Here is a 19293-nt window from a genome sequence, read left to right as displayed (position 1 = left end):
CTATGCCAAAAAAAGCACAAAACAAGTAGTTTTAGTTTATTATATGCATGTATGATCATTCTTTATTTAATCAATGCTATTGTGTCAAACATTAAGGCAAAGGGCGTCAGATTGTGATTGCCCAATGAAGATGAAAATTCTGAGTTGGAATGTGAGGGGAGCAAATGATAGCTCTAAACGAAAGTTATTAAGACGTTCATAAGGAACCAGAGGGTGGATGTAATTTGTATTCAGGAGACAAAAATCCAAGCTATGTCGGACAGCATTGCAAGAAGCTAGGATCCGGAAGATTCCTAGCTTGGAAAGCTGTGAATGCGGAAGGGGCTTCAGGAGGAATTCTGATATGTTGGGATACAAGGACCTTGATATTATAGATTGGGAAGAGGGTCAGTTCACGCTATCTTGCAGATTTCGGAATGTAGAGAATGGGGCTATATGGATTTTACGGGAGTGTATGGTTTGTTTTCCAAAGTGGAAAGGGATGCCTTATGGGATGAGCTTGGGGCGATCAGAGGGCTGTGGGAAGACCCCTGGTGTATAGGGGGGGATTTTTAATATTACCCTGTTTCCACGGGAAAGGAGTAGTCAGAGGGGAATAAATTCAGCAATGAGGAAATTTGCTGAAATTGTTGATGAGCTGGGGCTGGTGGACCTTCCTCTTCAGGGGGGTGATTTCACTTGGAGTGGGGGACTGAACAATCAGGCCTGGGCAAGATTGGACAGGTTCCTAGTATCCCTTGTTGGATAGATCAATTTAATGGGATTAATCAGTGTAGGCTGCCCCGTCGGTGTCCGATCATTTTCCAATTTTGTTAGTGGGGGGGGATAAGACGGGGCCAACCCCCTTCAGATTTGAAAATATGTGGCTGAAGGTAGAGGCTTCAATGATCTAGTTCACAGCTGGTGGCAAGGAATTGAGGTTAGGGGCAGTGCTAGCTACAGATTGGCTACTAAGATGAAGGAAATCAAACAGAAATTGAAAGTCTGGAATAGAGAAGTTTTTGGGCAGTTGGAGAGCAACAAATCCTTACCTTGCAGCAGGTGGAATTCTGGGATAGGGAGGAAAGTGAAAGAATTCGACTGTGGAGGAAATAGAGCTTAAGAAAGAGGCAAAGGATAATTATAGAAAATGGGTGATAATGGAGGAAACGCATTGGAGACAGCTCTCTAGGGAAATATGGCTGAAGGAGGGGGATAGAAACACGGGTTTCTTTCACCGCATGGCAAGTGCTCACCGTAGATATAGCTCTTTGGAGAGAATAAAGATCAATGGAGTATGGCTGGTGGAGAGAAGGATATCAGGGAAGGATTGCTAATGAGTTCCAAAGCTTGCTTTCAGAAGAATACGGGGTGGAAGGCGGACATAGGGAATCTTCAATTGACCAGATCATCCACAAGAGGCTGAGTACGTGGAGAGGCCCTTTACAGAAGATGAAATTCATGCGGCCTTGATGGAGATGAATGGGGATAAAGCCCCCGGTCCGGACGGCTTTACTATGGCATTTTGGCAAGCTGTTGGGAATTCATTAAAGATGAGCTTTTAGAAATGTTCAAAGACTTTTATGATCACAGCTCTTTCCTTAAGAGCCTCAAACAATACCTTCTTGGTATTGATCCCTAAGAAATGTGGGTTGAGGATCTTAGAGATTTCAGACCTATAAGTCTCTTGGGGGGCTTTACAAGCTGTTGGCTAAAGTGCTAGCTAATAGACTGAAGAAAGTAGTAGGCAAGGTGGTTTCCATTCTCAGAATGCCTTTGTGAGGGGAAGACAAATCCTTGATGCGTCTTTAATTGCAAATGAAGTGATAGACACGTGGCAGAAACAAAAAGGAAGGGGTATTATATGCAAATTGGATATAGAGAAAGCCTACGACAGCATCAAATTGGAAGTTCTTGTTGAAGGTGTTACAAAAGATGGCTTTGGGTCTAAGTGGGTGGGGTGATTGTGGAGTTGTATATCCTCAGCTAAATTCTCAGTGTTGGTCAATGGAGTGCCTGCAGGTTTCTTCCCTAGCTCTAAAGGTCTTAGACAAGGGGATCCTTGTCTCCTTATTTTTCATTATGGGGATGGAAGTGCTAGATGTTCTTATCAGGAGAGTGTGGAGGGGGATTTTTATCAGGATGCAACATCAGGGTGGAAGTGGTCCTCCAATGAACATTTCTCACTGTTTTTTGCTGATGACACAATTATATTTTGTGAGGCTAGAAAGGATCACCTCACTCACTTAAGTTGGATTTTATTCTGGTTTGAGGCGGCTTCAGGGCTAAGGATTATTTGGCCAAGAGTGAAATCATTCCAGTTGGAGAGGTATGGAGATGGAGGAGTTGGCGGTTGAGCTTGGTTGCAGGGTGGGGGCTTTACCATCTCAGTACTTGGGTCTCCCTCTAGGGCTCCAAACAGAGCGCTTATATATGGGATGGGGTGGAGGAGAGAGTTAGGAGGCGACTAGCTCTTTGGAAACGACAATATATTTCTAAAGGTGGAAGAGTCACCTTAATAAAAAGTACTTTGGCTAGCATGCAATCTACCAAATGTCCCTGTTCAGAATGCCTAAGATAGTGGTTAGAAGGATTGAGAAACTACAAAGGATTTTTTGTGGGGAGGGGGACATATGGAGGGAAAAGCTCATCTGGTCAAATGGGGGGTGGTTGTACAGACAAGGATAAAGGTGGGCTAGACTTAGAAAGCTAGCTCTGTTGAACAAGCTTTGCTTGGCAAGTGGATATGGAGGTATGCTTGTGACAAAGATAATTTGTGGAGACAAGTGATCAAGGTGAAGTATGGGCAGGAGGGGCTTGATTGGAGGCCCAAAAAGGCAAATGGGGCGGTTGGAGTAGGGGTTTGGAAGGAGATCTGGAAAGAATCGAGTGGTGTTGGGATAACATGACATTCCGAGTAGGGAAAGGCAACAGGATCAGATTTTGGACAGATGTTGGTGTTCAGAAGCTCCATTGTCTCAGTGTTTCCCTCATCTCTTTGGTATGGCTGCGCAAAGGAATTCAACGGTTGAGGAAATGTGGGATCAGGAGTTGGGTCAAGGAAATTGGAACTTTCACTTTGTGAGGGATTTCAATGATTGGGAGTTGGAGTTGGTGGGGTACTTTCTCCACTCTTTGAGGGGTTTCAAACCCTCCTTGGAGGAAGACTCAGTTCTGTGGAGGAAAGGAAAGAGTGTTCAGTTCAGGGTAAAGGAAGCTTATAGTTTGTTGGCGAAGTCTGATGATATAGGTTTTCCTGCAAGAAGTATTTGGGTGGCAAGGGTGCCAACTAAGGTTTGTTTTTTTGCCTGGGAGGCGACATGGGAGAAGGTGCTAACATTGGATAGGCTCCAAGAAGAGGATTTCAACTGCCAAACCGTTGCTTTTTGTGTGTTGTGAGGAAGAAAGTGTAAATCATATCCTTATACATTGTACAGTGGTTAGAGCATTATGGGAGATTATTTTTGGTTTAGTTGATGTGAAATGGGTTTTCCCAGAAACTGTAAAGGAGGTTTTAGCTAGTTGGAGGGGTCCGTTTGTGGGAAAGAAAAGGAAAAAGATATGGGCTGCCATTCCATTGTGTATTTTTGGACGGTGTGGAAGGAGAGGAATAGATTAGCTTTTAGGGGGGGATATTGAATGTTCAAAAGTTAAGAATTTTTTTGTTTGTAATTTATGGAGTTGGGCCAAATTGTATGTAGAAGAGGAGGCGTTCTCCCTTATAGGCTTTTTAGAGTGGATAGCTTCCACTTAGAGGGAGGTAATCCTTTTGTCTTTGTTTTTTGAGGCATAAGTTGCCTTGTATACTTCCTGTATGCTTTGCGGCGTTTTGCCTTTTTAATGCATATCCTTACTTATAAAAAAAAAAATCGGCCTTCACCACAGTTGAGGTATCAATATCTCCACTGCCAAGGCTGAAAAAAGAAAAAGTACTCTGTAAATATTGCTGTAAGAGTACCTTGACTAACAAGTAGTTTTATAATACGAATCAAGAACATCAAAGATCTTCGGTTTCCCACCTGAGGTAACTTGTAACACACCAGAATCTGGGTAAAAACAACACTCTAAGATCAGAAATACAACCCAGCACAGCTCAAGAGATAAGCATTTCCAACATTCGACTCCTAAGTTTTAGCATGAACAACACTTTCAAGACACCATGGAAAAAGCTGAAGGTTCACGTCTGATATCTTAACCAAAACAACATAAAACCCCCAAAAAAAAAAAAGTTATCTTTCATTTTCCACCACTTTCTCAGGACCCAAACAGAAACAGACCCCCAAAAAGAAAAAATGACTAACACCCATATCCCACTTAGTGTCCTTTGCCCACTTCTCATAAACCAATAAATAAACCCAGAAATTTTTTCCCATTTCCCATCACTTTCTCATCACCCAAACAGACCCAAAAACCCCCATAGAAATTTTCAAATTACCAAAAATAGCGACAACAACCTCACGGGCATCGTACTTAGAATCCGCCTCGACGAATCGATCAGCAGCAATCCCCTTCTTAGGAATAAGAGAAGCCAAAAACGTGGACTCACTCAGCTTGAAAGCACGAAGGGCACCATTGTCATCTCTAGAAGAAGACGACGTATTTTTAGAAGAACAAGGCATTGCCCTGACCGCCCACTCTCTCCCTCTCTCTCCTCCCTTTCTTCTTCTTCTGGTAAGCCTCCTGGTAGACTGAATGACGAGTTTCGAGCAAGGATGACCCAAAAAGGGCGACTCGAGTGGGTTACTCGCCCAAATTGGGTTTTGCATTTGTGACTTTGTGAAGGGTGTTCAGGTAATTTGAGTTCTTTTCGGTGCAGGTGAAGGGGTGGCGCCGCCACGTCCCGGAATCTTAGTGGTTGGTGGCAGCAGGGACGAAAATGTGGCGATATTTCACCGATTTATCGGTGTAGAAAGGTTTCAACATGATAAATCATGGTAATATATAAAATAAAATAAAAATTTCGGTAAATATCACCAAAAAAATCACAATAATATGAGACTATACACAGGTAATATGTCATGGCAAAAAATAGCTAATATTTCTCCAATTTTTCGGCAATATTTCTACAAAAAAAAAAAAAAATGATATTCAAACCCCAAGTTTATGAAATATGGAACGCAATCATTAATGGGTTAAATAATATGAGATTTGTACACTCTATGCTAAGTTAATTTTATCTGCCCAAATTGCCCTCAATGTCTTCTACATCAACAACGAAATAGCCTCCACATCATACTTAAAAAAAAAATTTGTGAAAATTGATAATTTCAAAAAAAAAAAAAAAACAAATCTTCATTTGAACTAGAAAAAATTCTCAAATCTGATAGTTCTCCATCCCTAATTTGCCTCTTCCAAATCTAAACATTTGGTTGTCCCCTTCTCTCTCTCTCTCATTTTAGCTAAAAAAAAACCTGGAGCCGAAACTAGAATGAACATCTAACTTTCTTCTGAAATCTAAATCGGCTAAAACCTTCACGTCCAACAAACCCAACTGATACCCATCTTCCTCGATTCTCAGACTTCTCTGTTTTTCTCTTAACATCCCGATTAGTCGAACCTATTTGTCTCTAAACGTCTGGAGTAGCCAACTAATACCGAGACTGAAATTTCCCTTTTTTTCGTCCTCTCAAAGTTTTGGGAACATTTCTCTCCTTAATTTTCATGTCCGCAGCCAACTGGAGAGGAGGCCGTGTTTAAATTTGCAAAATTTCACACATTTCAGTGAAGAAACCATGAATCGAAAACCGTGTTTAAATTTGCAAAATGTGGCACATTTTTTAGAAGAAACCTTCAATTGAAAACCCGAATCTACATTTTTCTTTGTTGTGCAATTTCTAAAGAAGCAAATGAAACACGTCATGGTAACAACGTCCAGTTAAAAAGAGGGTTTGAGGAAGCAACAGTGTGATTCAAATTTTGGTTCAACTGAGTGAACCCGAACGAAAACAGCAAGTGTGAAATATTGGCTTCCTGAAGAAGAAATCTCATCTTCGTCTGATTGAGTTGCATTTTGGCCTAACTCTCACCAAAATCTTAAGGTAATTAATTTGTATTTAGTGTTGTTTTGTTTGTTTGTTTGTTTGTTTTTAATGGAGCACATCAGCGATTATGGAGTGGTTGTTGGACTTCGAAATATGTGTGCAGTGGTGAGGTGATAGCTTTACGCGTAGGTGGATTTTAGACCACATGCTTGCAAGCTGGAACCCTGTTTTGTTTATTATTTCAACATTGGTGTATTTGGAAATGTGAATGTTGCACCAAAGGTAACTTCCATGATGTGTTACAATGGTTATTGTTAAATAAAATGAAGAAAATATGATACTCTATTGTTTTTATTGTGGCATGAATGTCGTGAAATATGAATCCAATAATGCTTGAGTAACACTATAAAGTAATGTTTGTAAAGGTAGAACAGAGAATGAGAAATGGATAGCAATGGCATTTTCATTTCATTAATTTGTTTAGATTGTTTTATAATATGAGAATATGAATGATGTATTCATTTTGATGGGAACCTACTCTAACCCCTACTAAAATTTTGACTTATCTCTTCTATATTATATTATGATTCAGCTCCATTTCCAATCCAATTCCCATATGTCAAACACATCCTACATGCTCTATGTGAAGTCATGAGGCTATTTATGGTCTTATACCTTAGCACACCTTGGCTTGTAACCTTTGTGAACCTTTGCAACATGCGTAGGCATCATGTTTTGCAATTTTTGTGAGTTTGTTCACCTTAGATGTAAGCACTGCCTGACTGAACCTTAGGTACTATCGTAATAAACTTTAGGTACTACCTTAATTTCCCTTAGGTACTACTTGACTGTACCACATTGTCTCTACATTTGGGAACCTTAACGATGCACCCAAGCACAACTTGGGTACTAGCTTCATAAACACTCTGTGATTACTTTGTGAATTCTAAGTACTACCATGGTCAATCATAGGATGTATTTTTGTCATTCAATTTCATCCTAGTTTGATACATAACCGAGCCATTTGGTTGAAAATGACAGTTTCTTTAATTAAGCATGACATTGTTATGTTGTAATAGGTTATGCACCCCGTTCACCTTAGTTCATACCTTATTGCACCTGATTGACTACCTTAATGTCACTAAGGCACCACCTTAAAGTGGCAAAGGCCTAAGGTACTACTTTAATGTGCCTAAGGTACTACCTTAATGTAGCTTAGGTACTACCTTAGTGAACCTTAGGAGTACTATCTTACTACAACTTAGGGACTACCATTGTCAACCTTAGTTATTAACTTAATGAAGCTTAGGTTGTGAGTTCGTGAACCTTGGGTTGTTCATCAATCCTAGGTAGCACTTCCCTCAACCATAGGACCTATGCTTGACATTCAATTTCATCATAATTTGACGTTGAATGGATATATGTCCAACATCTTCCCTCAATACTCAATGTCCTGAATTGTCCTTGGCATTAGTTAAAAATAACTTATTTTTTAGAATGTTCTCATTAGGTACTACCTTAATGCACTTCACTTACTATCATCATCCACTTCAGGTTCAACCTTAATGCATCATAGGTCCTATCTCACTACTCGTTATGTAGTAAGGTCCAATTGGTTATTGTCCTTAATGTTGGAGAAATTTTGCATTTTCGAACTGAAGACACATTTATTTCATTCTATTACAAATTCGATAATGACATTACTTTGTCTTAATTGGTTAGTCACTTCGTACATTATCTACTCATAATAGTGTGAAGGTACTATCTTAATGTACCCTAGGTACTATCTCAACGTATCATAGGTACTACCTAAATGTCCCTTAGGTACTACCTTACTATAACACTCTCTCCCTAGTTCAGTGTCTGAATCATGCAACCAAGCACAACTTTCCTACTAGCTTTGTTTCCCAATCAGTAGTTAATTTGTGAATCCAACATATTACCATAGTCAACCATAGTATGTATGCTTCAACATTCAATTTCCACCTAGTTTTTTTTTAAAAAAAAAACAAGCAATTAAACTGAATAGACAATTTCCTTAATTGAGAATGGCATTGTTATGTTGCAATAGGTTAGCCATCTTTTTCACCTATGGTAATACCTTATGGCATCTGAGTTACAACCTTGATGTGGCTAAGGTACTACCTGAATATGCCAACGGTACTGCCTTAATATGCCTAAGGTACTACCTTAATGTGTCTAAGGTATTACTTTAGTTAACCTTACAACTACTACTTTATTGCATTTTAGGGACTACCCTAGTTAACCTTATGACTACTATCTTACTGCAACTTAGGGAGTACCCTAATGTTGTACTACCTTACTGCAACTTAGGGACTATCATTGTAAACCTTAGTTATTAACTTAATGGAGCTTAGGTAGTGAGTTCATGAACCTTGGGTTGTTTATCATTCTTAGGTAGCTCCTTCCTTAACCATAGGTCATACGCTTGACATTCAATTCCATCCTAATTTGACAATGAATTAATATATGTCCAACATTTTCCTTAACTACACAATGTCCTAAATTGTCCATGAAATTATTTACAAATAATTTATTATTTAGAATGTGTGCATTAAGTACTACCCTAATACACTTCACTGACTATCATCATGCACTTTAGGTTCAACTTTAATGCATCATAGGTGCTATCTCACTACTCGTTATGTAGTAAGGGCGAATTGGTTATTGTCCTTATTGCACATTGGAGAAATGTTGCACTTTCGATTTGAAGACACATTTCTTTCATTTCATTACAGATTCGATAATGACATTACTTTCTGTTAATTGATTAGTCACTTTGTATGTTATATACTCATAATAGTTTGAAGGTACTATCTTAATGTACCTAGGTACTATCTCAACGTATCATAGGTACTACCTAAATGTCCCTTAGGTACTACCTTACTATAACACTTTCTCTCCACAGTTCAATACCTGAATCATGCAACCGAGCACAATTTTCCTACTAGCTTTGTTTCCCAAGGTGTAGTTAATTTGTGATTCCAACGTACAACCATAGTCAACCATAGTATGTATGCTTCGACATTCAATTTCCACCTAGTTTATAAAAAACAAAGCAATTAGACTGAATAGACACTTTCCTTAATTGAGAATGGCATTGTTATGTTGCAATAGGTTAGCCATCTTTTTCACCTCTGGTAATACCTTATGGCATCTGAGTTACAACCTTGATGTGGCTAAGGTACTACTTGAATATGCCTAAGGTACTACCTTAATGTGCCTAAGGTACTACCTTAATGTGTCTAAGGTACTACCTTATTTAACCTTATGAGTACTATCTTACTGCATCTTAGGGACTACCCTAGTTAACCTTATGACTACTATCTTACTTTTGTTGTTTATAAATCCTAGATAGCACATTCCTCATCCATAAGACCAACACTTGACATTCAATTCCGTCCTAATTTCACGCTGACAAATATATATGTCCAAGCATTATGGACTAACCAATTTTGATGCCCTGTAGTCCTTGTATACAAATTTTCATCCACATCTCTCTATTACTATAAAGATATGTGTACAATGATTTGGTACTATAATGATGACATAATTTTATACAATAACACATTTTTTTCCATATATGCACATTTTGGTTTGAACTCCACATTTGTTTGGTTTTCTTTTTTCATTTTTTGTCCCCTTGTTGTCTTTGCAACTTTCTTTAACCAATGTTAATTGCTTTTTTATTAGTTATGCAGCTGCCAAGTCATTTCTAGATCGTCATTACAAGCCAAAATTCAAAGTCATCTTCTCCATGAACCTTGACAGTAGCTTCCAATTATTATTGTTGCTCTAACATCTTCTGCTCCTGATCTACTTGCATTTCTGCCTGATTGGCTCACTGTTAAAGCTAAAAAACTGGATATTGTAAACCAGTTTTTCATATTATATTGTGTTATAATAAAAGTTTTTCGTTTATCATACTATTGTCATTTTCGTAGTTACAATTGTATGTCGTTTGTTGTGATTTATTACTATTAAAAGTATTTGTATATTTATACAACATATCTTATACAACATTATTAGAATCATTTTCCTGATTCTCATATAAGTGTTATTCACATCAACATTGCCTAATGAAACTCTATAAAAAAAAAAGCCCATTCCATTATAATCAGTGCCAACGGGGCTTTAATTGTAATTTTAATACTAAGCGGTATTCATTGTTCTACTGATTTACCAAATTAATGCCAGGCTCGCACATTCTGTTCGAAATTTCAGTTTGATTTTTCAATTGTTCGTCTATGTTTAACTAATTTTTAGTTTTCAACATAGTTAATTATAATCTAACTCAAATTCCTTGGTAAGTTAAGATAATACAATGCAAGGAAGCACAAGTGTGTGCCCTTTCTACTATTGCTGCACAGAGCTTGTATTAGGTTTGTGTCATTTCGTGGGGTTCAGATTACAAAATGTTGGAAAATTTCTAAAAGCACTTTAAATTACTACCATGGAAACATGCCTCTAGTTATCCTTATTATTCTCTTACGACCTACCTATACTTCTATTAGGCTTAACAGAAGGGAAAAAAAATTATCATCAAACACACTGTTATCTCATAGATTAAATTCTGCTTCTATGTTCTGCATAACATAGTCATCTCATTCTAATATAAATGAAAGTACTTGGGCACAAAGCAACGATATCCTACTCAAGTTAATTAACAATTAAATTTCAGTCAATCTAATGAAAAAAAAGTTATTGATCAGCCACATTGTTAGCATCTATAGACAATAATTCATCAAACATGTCCTAATATCTTCAAACAAATGGCATAGGCAGCGGCTCACATACCATTCATCAAACACAAACACAATGAAGCTGAAACATATTTGTTTACTACATATGGCATATACATGCTCACCGGCTAAAATTAATACTTTCCAATTCTATATTAACCCAATTTGTCTTGACTTTTTTCTCATCGTCATTTGAGTGTAATTTAATTTCATATGTCCTCTCCTCAAACACTGCCTATTGTGCCTCATTTTTTCAGCACTTTGAGGTTGTGTTTCTCCTGTTTCTGAATTCATTTGTCCATATCCAGCATTTTTTGTCCCATCTCCCGAATTTTCTTCGTTCTCTACCTGGAAAAAAGTAATGGAAACCATCCCATAATCAACAAATGAACCACCAACCAAAAGTAAAATAATTTTGAAGTGGATACCAAGTAAAGACAGACAAAACTATATGCCACAAAGTAAGAGCAATTACGAGCATGGTCTTAAAATCCACATCTCTCATATGAAACCAAAATACGATTTCCTGTGAAATTAATTTTTTGTCTAAAATTGAATGTATTTGAAAGATTTATTTTTTAATCAAACACTACATTGTCAAGGTTATAAAATCACGTTTGAAATGCAACTCAATGTGGCATTCAAATTTCTTTGTCTTCAGAAGTCTAATCCATTGTAACCAAAAATTTTTCATATCATTTTTCACAGTTCAATTCATAATAAATGAAAATATAAGTTCAAAAGTGAGCTAAAAAAAACTGAACTAACAATCAAAATACTCAGAATTTTAACTACACATATTAGCTTCAAAATTTATCACATAATACTATCTTACATGCAAAAAGGCCTGGAAATAGTGTCAAACTCTAGCTCGTTTTCTAAATAATATAAATGTTTCATTTTCAATGCAAATAAAGGAACGACTCTTTCAGAGGGAACTTCGTACTTCAAAGAACTAAGTTGAGAGCTGTGCAATTGGTAGGTCCTCCAATGATGTAGTCTACAGTGCAAAAGTTCTCTACACTAGAATCAAGTTGCATAACTTGCAACCATTTGAAATCTTTTTTCCCAAAGGCTTTGCCACTATGGAAATTGCAACCAACATATAGAATGAACAACATGTCTACTTTAATGTTATTATGAGAGTAAGCATTCACCATCCAAGAAATCATAACAACAGGATTTCGACTGTCTAGCACTCTCACATTCAAAATCAGATTTACTATAGGAAATGACCTATTAGAGATTAGAAAAGTTAGAAAAAAAATTAAAAATTCAAATTCAAATTCGTTGTTCAAAACACAACTTCATTAGAATGATGTAATTTGTAGCCATAACATTTTAAAAACTTAGTTTATATTCATTCATTAAGCGTTACTTCAGACAAACTTACGTTGATCGAAATAACAAAAACAATAAAATTAGAAGATTATTTTTCGGACCCATTTCAATATTGACCATTCTTTATTGCTATAATGAACATAATGGTTATCATAAACATCTATAAACCTCAGCGATTGACAAAAGTAATAGCTTGATACAACAAACCATTAAGCATAAAGCAGAACATTGTTTGTGTTTAATCCAGGTTTAGTAGGAATAGATCAATTTCTTATAAGGAGGTCATTCTTTCTGATGATTTTATTTTATTTTTTTCACAATCACGTTTATGACTTTTCTGTTGATGGCTATGCACCTTCAAATACATTGTTTTCATAGTGAGCCATTCAATTTCCATTCAAAGTCCAACTTGTCTTCAAATGATTTTAGTTTCATTTCCAATAATTTTTAGGTTTCCAACAGTCTATTAATGTATATTATAACTTCCCCTTTAGATAGGATATTACTTTAGGCCTTGGTTTTAGGCATATACCTTCGCTAGCACTTGAACTGAATTGTTGTACTTGTGAATTTTAGTTTAAATAAAATCTACAAGGGTTTCATCTTCCAAAAATAGGGAAAGCAACTAGTATTTGAGATGCCTCAAGAGAGGTTGCATGGGCCAAACCATGCCTCACCATGCTCTCCTCTTATTATCAATTTGTAGATTACTTATGAGGCAAGCATCTAGTTCATGGTTGTTGTATTGTCTATTTTCACATATGGGTTTCTTGAGCTTAGGTGGAGTGGTGTAAGTCTTCAAGAGTGGTGGAGAAATCAACAGTTTTGGGTGATTGCTGGTCTATCTTCCAATTTATTTGCTATTTTCCAGGGTTTGTTTAAGGTTATGCTGGTTTTAAATACAAGGTCAAGCAGATTGATGAAGACACATGATGAAAATAGTGCCATCAAGTTTTATAAATTTAGATGGACATCACTTCTGATCCTGCCAACAACATTGATTCTCATCAACTTATGGGTCGTTGTTCCTATGATATTTTCAATAGTTGTCCATGGCTATGGGTCTTTTGGGCCACTGTTTTTCTCATCTAATGTGATTGTTCACTATTAGCCCAAGGGTTCTCCTAATCGGGTTTTGATGATAACAAACCATGGTTAAGTGATTAATTTGTTTAATGGTTATGAATCTCAGGCATAAACTCGAAAATTCATCAAAGGACCAAACGGATACAAGATTGAGACGCTTGAAAGACTTGTGATCATAGGAAACTAATGTAAGATGAATGCATGAGTGCACTTAGGATTTTCACACGTTTCATGCAACTTAGAAAACTCGGTTTATTCTTTAAAACTTCGATTTCATTAAAACCCGAGTTTTTAACTAATGTACCTTAGGCAAAATGTTTTATAATTGACTTAATAATTCACATAAAGACCTTACCTAAGTGTTAGAAAAGAAAGGAATTAAAAAAATAGGTTTTCGAGGCCAAAAAGGCTCAACCAGTCGAGGTTATGGCCAACCAGTTGAGGAACCGGTCGACCGGTTGTGCTCGTCCGGTCGAGGACCGGTTGTGCTCGTCCGGTCGAGGGATGTCAAAAAATTTCTCTCTCTCCTAGTGGCCTTCTCTTCTCGGTTGAGGTGATTCTCTTCCCGGTCGAGGTGATTCTCTTCCTGGTCGAGGACCAGTCGAGGCAACAGTAACTTGTCAAGCATTAAATGCTCAAACGGCTAGTGAACCGGTCGACCCCTAGCTCGACTGGACGAGGTTACCTTTTGTTGTTTTTGACTCCCGAGCTTAGAAACCTATAAATTGAGAGCTCCACTTCATTTATTGATAAGAGTACACTTGCATTCAATAGTCTACCTACCTATTCTTGATCAAAAAGCTCTCATTTCTTTCATAGTGCATTAAATCATCACTTGCATATCTTTTAGTGCACTCTTGTGTGTCATCCTAGCTTTGTCTTATATTTGAGCTATCTTTAAGCTAGGTTGAGGGATTATTTCTTGTAAAAATCTGAGTGTTAAAGCCTTCAAGAGGTTTGAATCTTGAAGAGATTGTGTAAGAGCCCATTGGAGCTAGAATCCAAGTGTAAGAAGATTGGAAGCTTGGTTGAAGTTTCAAGCTAGTGGAACCCTCACTCGGTTAGGAGGTTGAGGAAAGTGGACGTAGGCAAGGAAGTGCTGAACCACTATAAACCCGAGTTTGAATTCTCTAACTCTATCTCTTTATTTTGCTTGTGTTGTGTTTGAATTTGTTGTGATTGAAAAGATTTTAAAAAAACCCAATTCACCCCCCATTTTGGGTGTTTTTCTTAATTAAGCATAGCCTTTGTTTTCTCATTCACCTATACCCATTCTTGAAGGGATTATTAGTTTAGAAGCACAATATTCCCACAGTAGTCATACTATGGTCTCTAATTTTAGCAACCCTATTTTGTCTACTGTGGGTTCGACATGATCATTTTACCACTAGGTTCTAGGGACCAGATGCTGAGGCCTGTGCCAATGAATGCTGATTCATATGCTTAACTTAGTGTTAGGTTTCGTAGCTAATGGAACACTTAAGCTTCTAACCTACACTTAGAGGAAGACAACCATATTTTTTTACCCCACAAAGATGCCATGAAGGCTGCCTTCGCACTTTGGGATATTTTTCATTTGTTCTTGTTGTTTACTCTTTGCCACTTGTTGAACACATCAAGGCTTTCTGCTCCCCAAATAGGAGTGCTATTTTCAAGTATTTCCTGATGTCTCATTGGTTATTTCCCTAGTTTCCTACTGATGACTCAAATCTGTACCTACATTAATTTCAGTGCTTGGCATGTTACTAACATTGTTTACCCCCAAAAAGGCAAGGAAAAAAGATGCATTTTGTATCAGATAGTCTATAAATTGTTTGCCACTTTATGGAGAGCTCCTTGTATCTCTGGCTATCATACCACTATGTTGTATCTTTAACTTAGTAATTTACTTAATAAATTTACATGGCTTTAGAGGTGTTATTGATTTGTCCAGTTTGATTTCATTTTCTGACAAATTCAGGGCTAAATTTTGTTTGAACTCTCCATTTTGGTGTACAAACTCTTATTTGAAGGATGCCTCAGTTAGTGGTCTCAATCCTTTTGCCTTCTACATCTTACAAGATGTGCCTGTCCCAAAAACAAGTCTCCAACATTCTTTTTTTTTTTTCACTGTAGATTATAGCAACACATGGAATATTTTAAGGCCATAATTATGATCACTGCCCCCAACAAACCATCATCAGTTTGTTTATGTCATCAACATTTACTTCCCATAAAGTAAAGATACAGTTTGGTTAGTGTTTTCGGAAATAATTTTTTGGCAAAAATACAATAGGATTTTCCACTCATAAAAAGACAAATACAAAACTATACTCATCTCAAATTTAAAGACTTAGGAATGTAATATGGTCCCGAAAACATAACTCAGAAAAAATGCGTATCAATTCTTACCTCAACAACGCATAAAACGATTCAAAAATAAATAAAATCTGTAAATAAATTAAGGCATGACCAACACCGCACAAATATGTCACTTCTTTTTCATCCCAAATTTGTAGTCAACATTCATCTTTTACATGCTTACTGCTATCATTTTATCATGTCTCAAATCAAATTCATAAAACAATAACAATAACAACATACATTCAATTCTATCATGCAAAGACAAAGGACAAAACAATAACAGCATACACACAATGAAATCGGTATTCAAATTTAGTAAAACAATAACAATGACAAATGACCAAGCAAATAATCTGTTTAGTTACTAGTAGTAACTCTCATATATACCATTAAAATTGAAAGAAAATTTCCATCGACTAGTAGTAATACAAATGAATCAATTTCCCTAAAAATCTAATGACAATAGAATTCCTAGAAAGCAAAATAATAATAATAATAATAATAATAATAATAATAATAATAATAATAATAATAATAATAATAATAATAATCTATTTTCTTTAAATATGAACATATCTTTAACCAAAAATAATTTATCCTATATTTCATTCTACAGAAAATGAAGCTAAATATAATAAACCCCAAAATAAAACACTTCAAACGCTAAGATGTTCGCACCATCCAAACAAACCCATAAATGAAAACTCACATGTGATTGATTAATCAGAAAACACGCACAAAAGGGAAAACTACAGTCCTGTTTCAAGAAACCTTAATGAAATTCCAACTTTGATGATGCAAAAACAAGATATGTCTCCCATTCGGTTTACTTCAACGTATTGGGAAAATGGTTATCAGCTTCGGCTACTCCAGACGTTTAGAGACAAATAGGTTCGACTAATCGGGATGTTAAGAGAAAAACAGAGAAGTCTGAGAATCGCAAAAGATGGGTATCAGTTGGGTTTGTTAGACGTGAAGGTTTTAGCCGATTCAGATTTGAAATGACCTTTTGAAATGACAAGTTTTTGAGATTCTGGCTTAGGGAAAATCTCAAATTTGGTTGTTGACAAACTAAAATGCAGATTTAGGGCTACAAAAATTTCTGAGAACAAAGTTAAATGTCGCTTGACTTAAGGTTTTTTTTTTTTTTCTCTAAAATGAGAGAAAGAAAAGGGGACGACCAAAGTCGGGTTAGGTGGTTTTTTATGAAATTATCAATTTTCACATTTTTTTTTTTTTAAGTATGACATGGAGGCTATTTGGCTGCTGATGCAGAAGACAACAAGGGCAACTTAGGTAGATAAAATTGACTTAGCACATAGTGCACAAATCTCATATTATTTTGCCCATTAATGATTGCTTTCCATATTTCATAAACTTAGGGTTTGAATATCATATATTTTATAAATAAAGGCCCTAAAACACAAGTTTCCCGAAAAAAAAAAATAAAAAATGCCCTCCCTCTGCCCTAGACTTTCTACCCCAGTCACCTGTCCCTCTGCCCAGGCTCCCCCTTCCCCAGCCAGTCTCTTGCTCAGGCTCCATTCCCCACTTTGCCCATATATAAGACTTCTTACAGCCTATGTCCACTAGGGCAATTATGTCCTTTGTTAATTTGAACCAAACGCGTGTGTGTGTATATATATATATATATTAAAAGTCAACACAAAAGAATATTTTTGAAAATAAATTAATTATAATTATTATAAAAAAATATAAAAATTATCATCATAATTTTTTAATAGTATTTTTAATATCATTAATAGATTAATTAAATATTAAAAATTATACATATATTATTGATTATTTTATATCAATTAATATAATTAAATTAAATGGATCATAAATTTAATATTAAATATATTTTAAAATTAAATATTATAATATTATTATGAAATAATATTTTATATAATTTAATAATAAACGTACACTTATAAAATACATATTTTTTTGTTGATGCTTATAATATTATTATCAAATATAATAAATCATATTATACATATATTAAATTCTTTAATAAAGTAACTTTAAAATATTTATTATACTTCTAATTATATTTCTATGAGTTTTTTTTTTTTTTTTTTTTACATTTCCATAATTTTTGATCAATTTTAGGATTATCGATATTTTTTTTTCAAAATATCCGCCGATATATCTTCAATATATCCGATATATATCCATAAAATTGAAGTACTGATATATCCGTGATTACCGATATTTTCATCCTTGGGTTGCATTGGGTTTTAGGTTGGGTGGGTTTGGATTGGGTTCTTCTTGTGCTTGTGAAATTATAGAATTTGTACTTTCGTGTGATTCATTCACATACAACCACCACCTTGGATTGTAATATATCTTTTGTTTTTTTAATTTTATTGCCACATTAGCAATCAAAAGTCATCTCAATAGATCTAATTTACCTTCCCAATAGAGCTCATTTTCTTCTCTAAGCAGGCTTACGTCTCTTCAACTTTCAAATGAATGATTCAATCTTCAATTTCAGTATTGTATTGATTGCCATTTCCCAACAATGCTTCCAAGCAATCAAATGAAAGAGTGTATAAATCGAGACACTCCATCTTCACTCTCCTCCATACTTAGGATATCTCAAGGGTTCTAGCATTTGGGACTGATCTTCTCTTTTCTCATTTCTTATCCTTTTTTTGAAGTTTGAACCATCCATTGTATTGTGTACATCTGTGATCTCTCTCAACCATTGGTTTTTGATAATAAGTCATAAATTCTTTTGTTTGTTTTCTTCAACATCATTTGGGAGTTGAAGCTTTGAAAATCATTTGAATAATGTGGGTATAATAGTATAAATAGGTCAACTCCTTTTCTTGATTCATTAGACAATGCTTATTTCTGTTCCAACTATTTTGATTCCATGGTATATACACATAATACATCACTTACATGGATGGATTTTGTGGGACAGGGGCATCACTGAAATTCCTACTTTAATGGCACCCTTAAAAGGTATGTTTTTTTTTTTTTTTTTTCATTTTTCTCTTTATGTTCCAATTTCTTTGCTCGTTGTTTGGTTTCTGAGAAATTTGATCAAAACCGAATAAATCTTTGGATGTTATTTATTTAACAATGAATTTATCATATTGTAGACCCCAAAATTTGTCCCATTTTTTTATTTTTACATTAACTTTGAGACTAATTTTGTTCTTAGATTTTAAATTCCAATTACATGTATTTTTTTTTTGCCCACTCACCATTTAATAGCTTTTATTATTTTGTATATCATTTTATTTTATTTTATTACTATTACTTTTATTTTATTATTATTATTACTATTATTTTATTATTATTATTACTATTATTATTATTATTATTATTATTATTATTATTATTATTATTATTATTATTATTATTATATCTATTTTATTTTTCTTTTTTCTTTTCTCTCTCCTCTCTCTTCCTACTCCTCAACCACCCCACCCACTTCTTCTCTCTCCTCCCATACCCCTCACCACCGGCCACCATCTCATCTCTCTTTTCTTATTTTATTTATTTATTTATTTTTTATTTTTTTATCTTCTTTTCCATTTTCCATCCACCCACTCATACTCTCTCTTTCTATTTTTCCCACACAGCTGGGTCCTCCCCCATTTTCCTTTCCCCCCGTTTTTTTTCTCCCCATTTTGCCCTCCACTTTCTCCCCTAATTTCCTAAGAATGACAACCCCCATTCCAAGAAACTGCGGGCGCCTCCCCCAATATCTCTTCTCCCAATTTTTTATTATTTATTTATTTTTCCCGCCATTCTTCAGACTTCCCTACCTTTTCTTCATT

The 19293-nt window shown here is 35.5% G+C and overlaps 1 protein-coding gene across 1 annotated transcript; it reads right to left on the bottom strand.

Moving 5' to 3' along the window:
• Positions 1–3942: 3942 nt before the first annotated feature.
• On the bottom strand, positions 3943–4857 carry LOC117915202 (tripeptidyl-peptidase 2-like). Its single transcript, XM_034830766.1, has 2 exons — positions 4415–4857; positions 3943–4025 (listed from the first exon to the last, which is right to left on the bottom strand). The coding sequence occupies exons 1-2, from the start codon at positions 4743–4745 to the stop codon at positions 3943–3945; spliced, it is 414 nt and encodes a 137-aa protein (XP_034686657.1). The 5' UTR covers positions 4746–4857.
• Positions 4858–19293: the final 14436 nt, after the last annotated feature.

The sequence above is a fragment of the Vitis riparia genome, chromosome 5 (assembly GCF_004353265.1).
Source record: "Vitis riparia cultivar Riparia Gloire de Montpellier isolate 1030 chromosome 5, EGFV_Vit.rip_1.0, whole genome shotgun sequence".
Classification (NCBI taxonomy): domain Eukaryota; kingdom Viridiplantae; phylum Streptophyta; class Magnoliopsida; order Vitales; family Vitaceae; genus Vitis; species Vitis riparia.
This window is presented reverse-complemented; position numbering and strand designations above follow the sequence as displayed.

Bases quoted from the DNA above. Each gene is read 5' to 3' on its own strand.
- LOC117915202 (XM_034830766.1), bottom strand. From the start codon at position 4,745: ATGCAAAACCCAATTTGGGCGAGTAACCCACTCGAGTCGCCCTTTTTG. The intron at 4,026-4,414 runs GTAATTTGAAAA...GTTTTTACCCAG, and splicing joins GGTTGTTGTCGCTATTTTTG to ATTCTGGTGTGTTACAAGTT.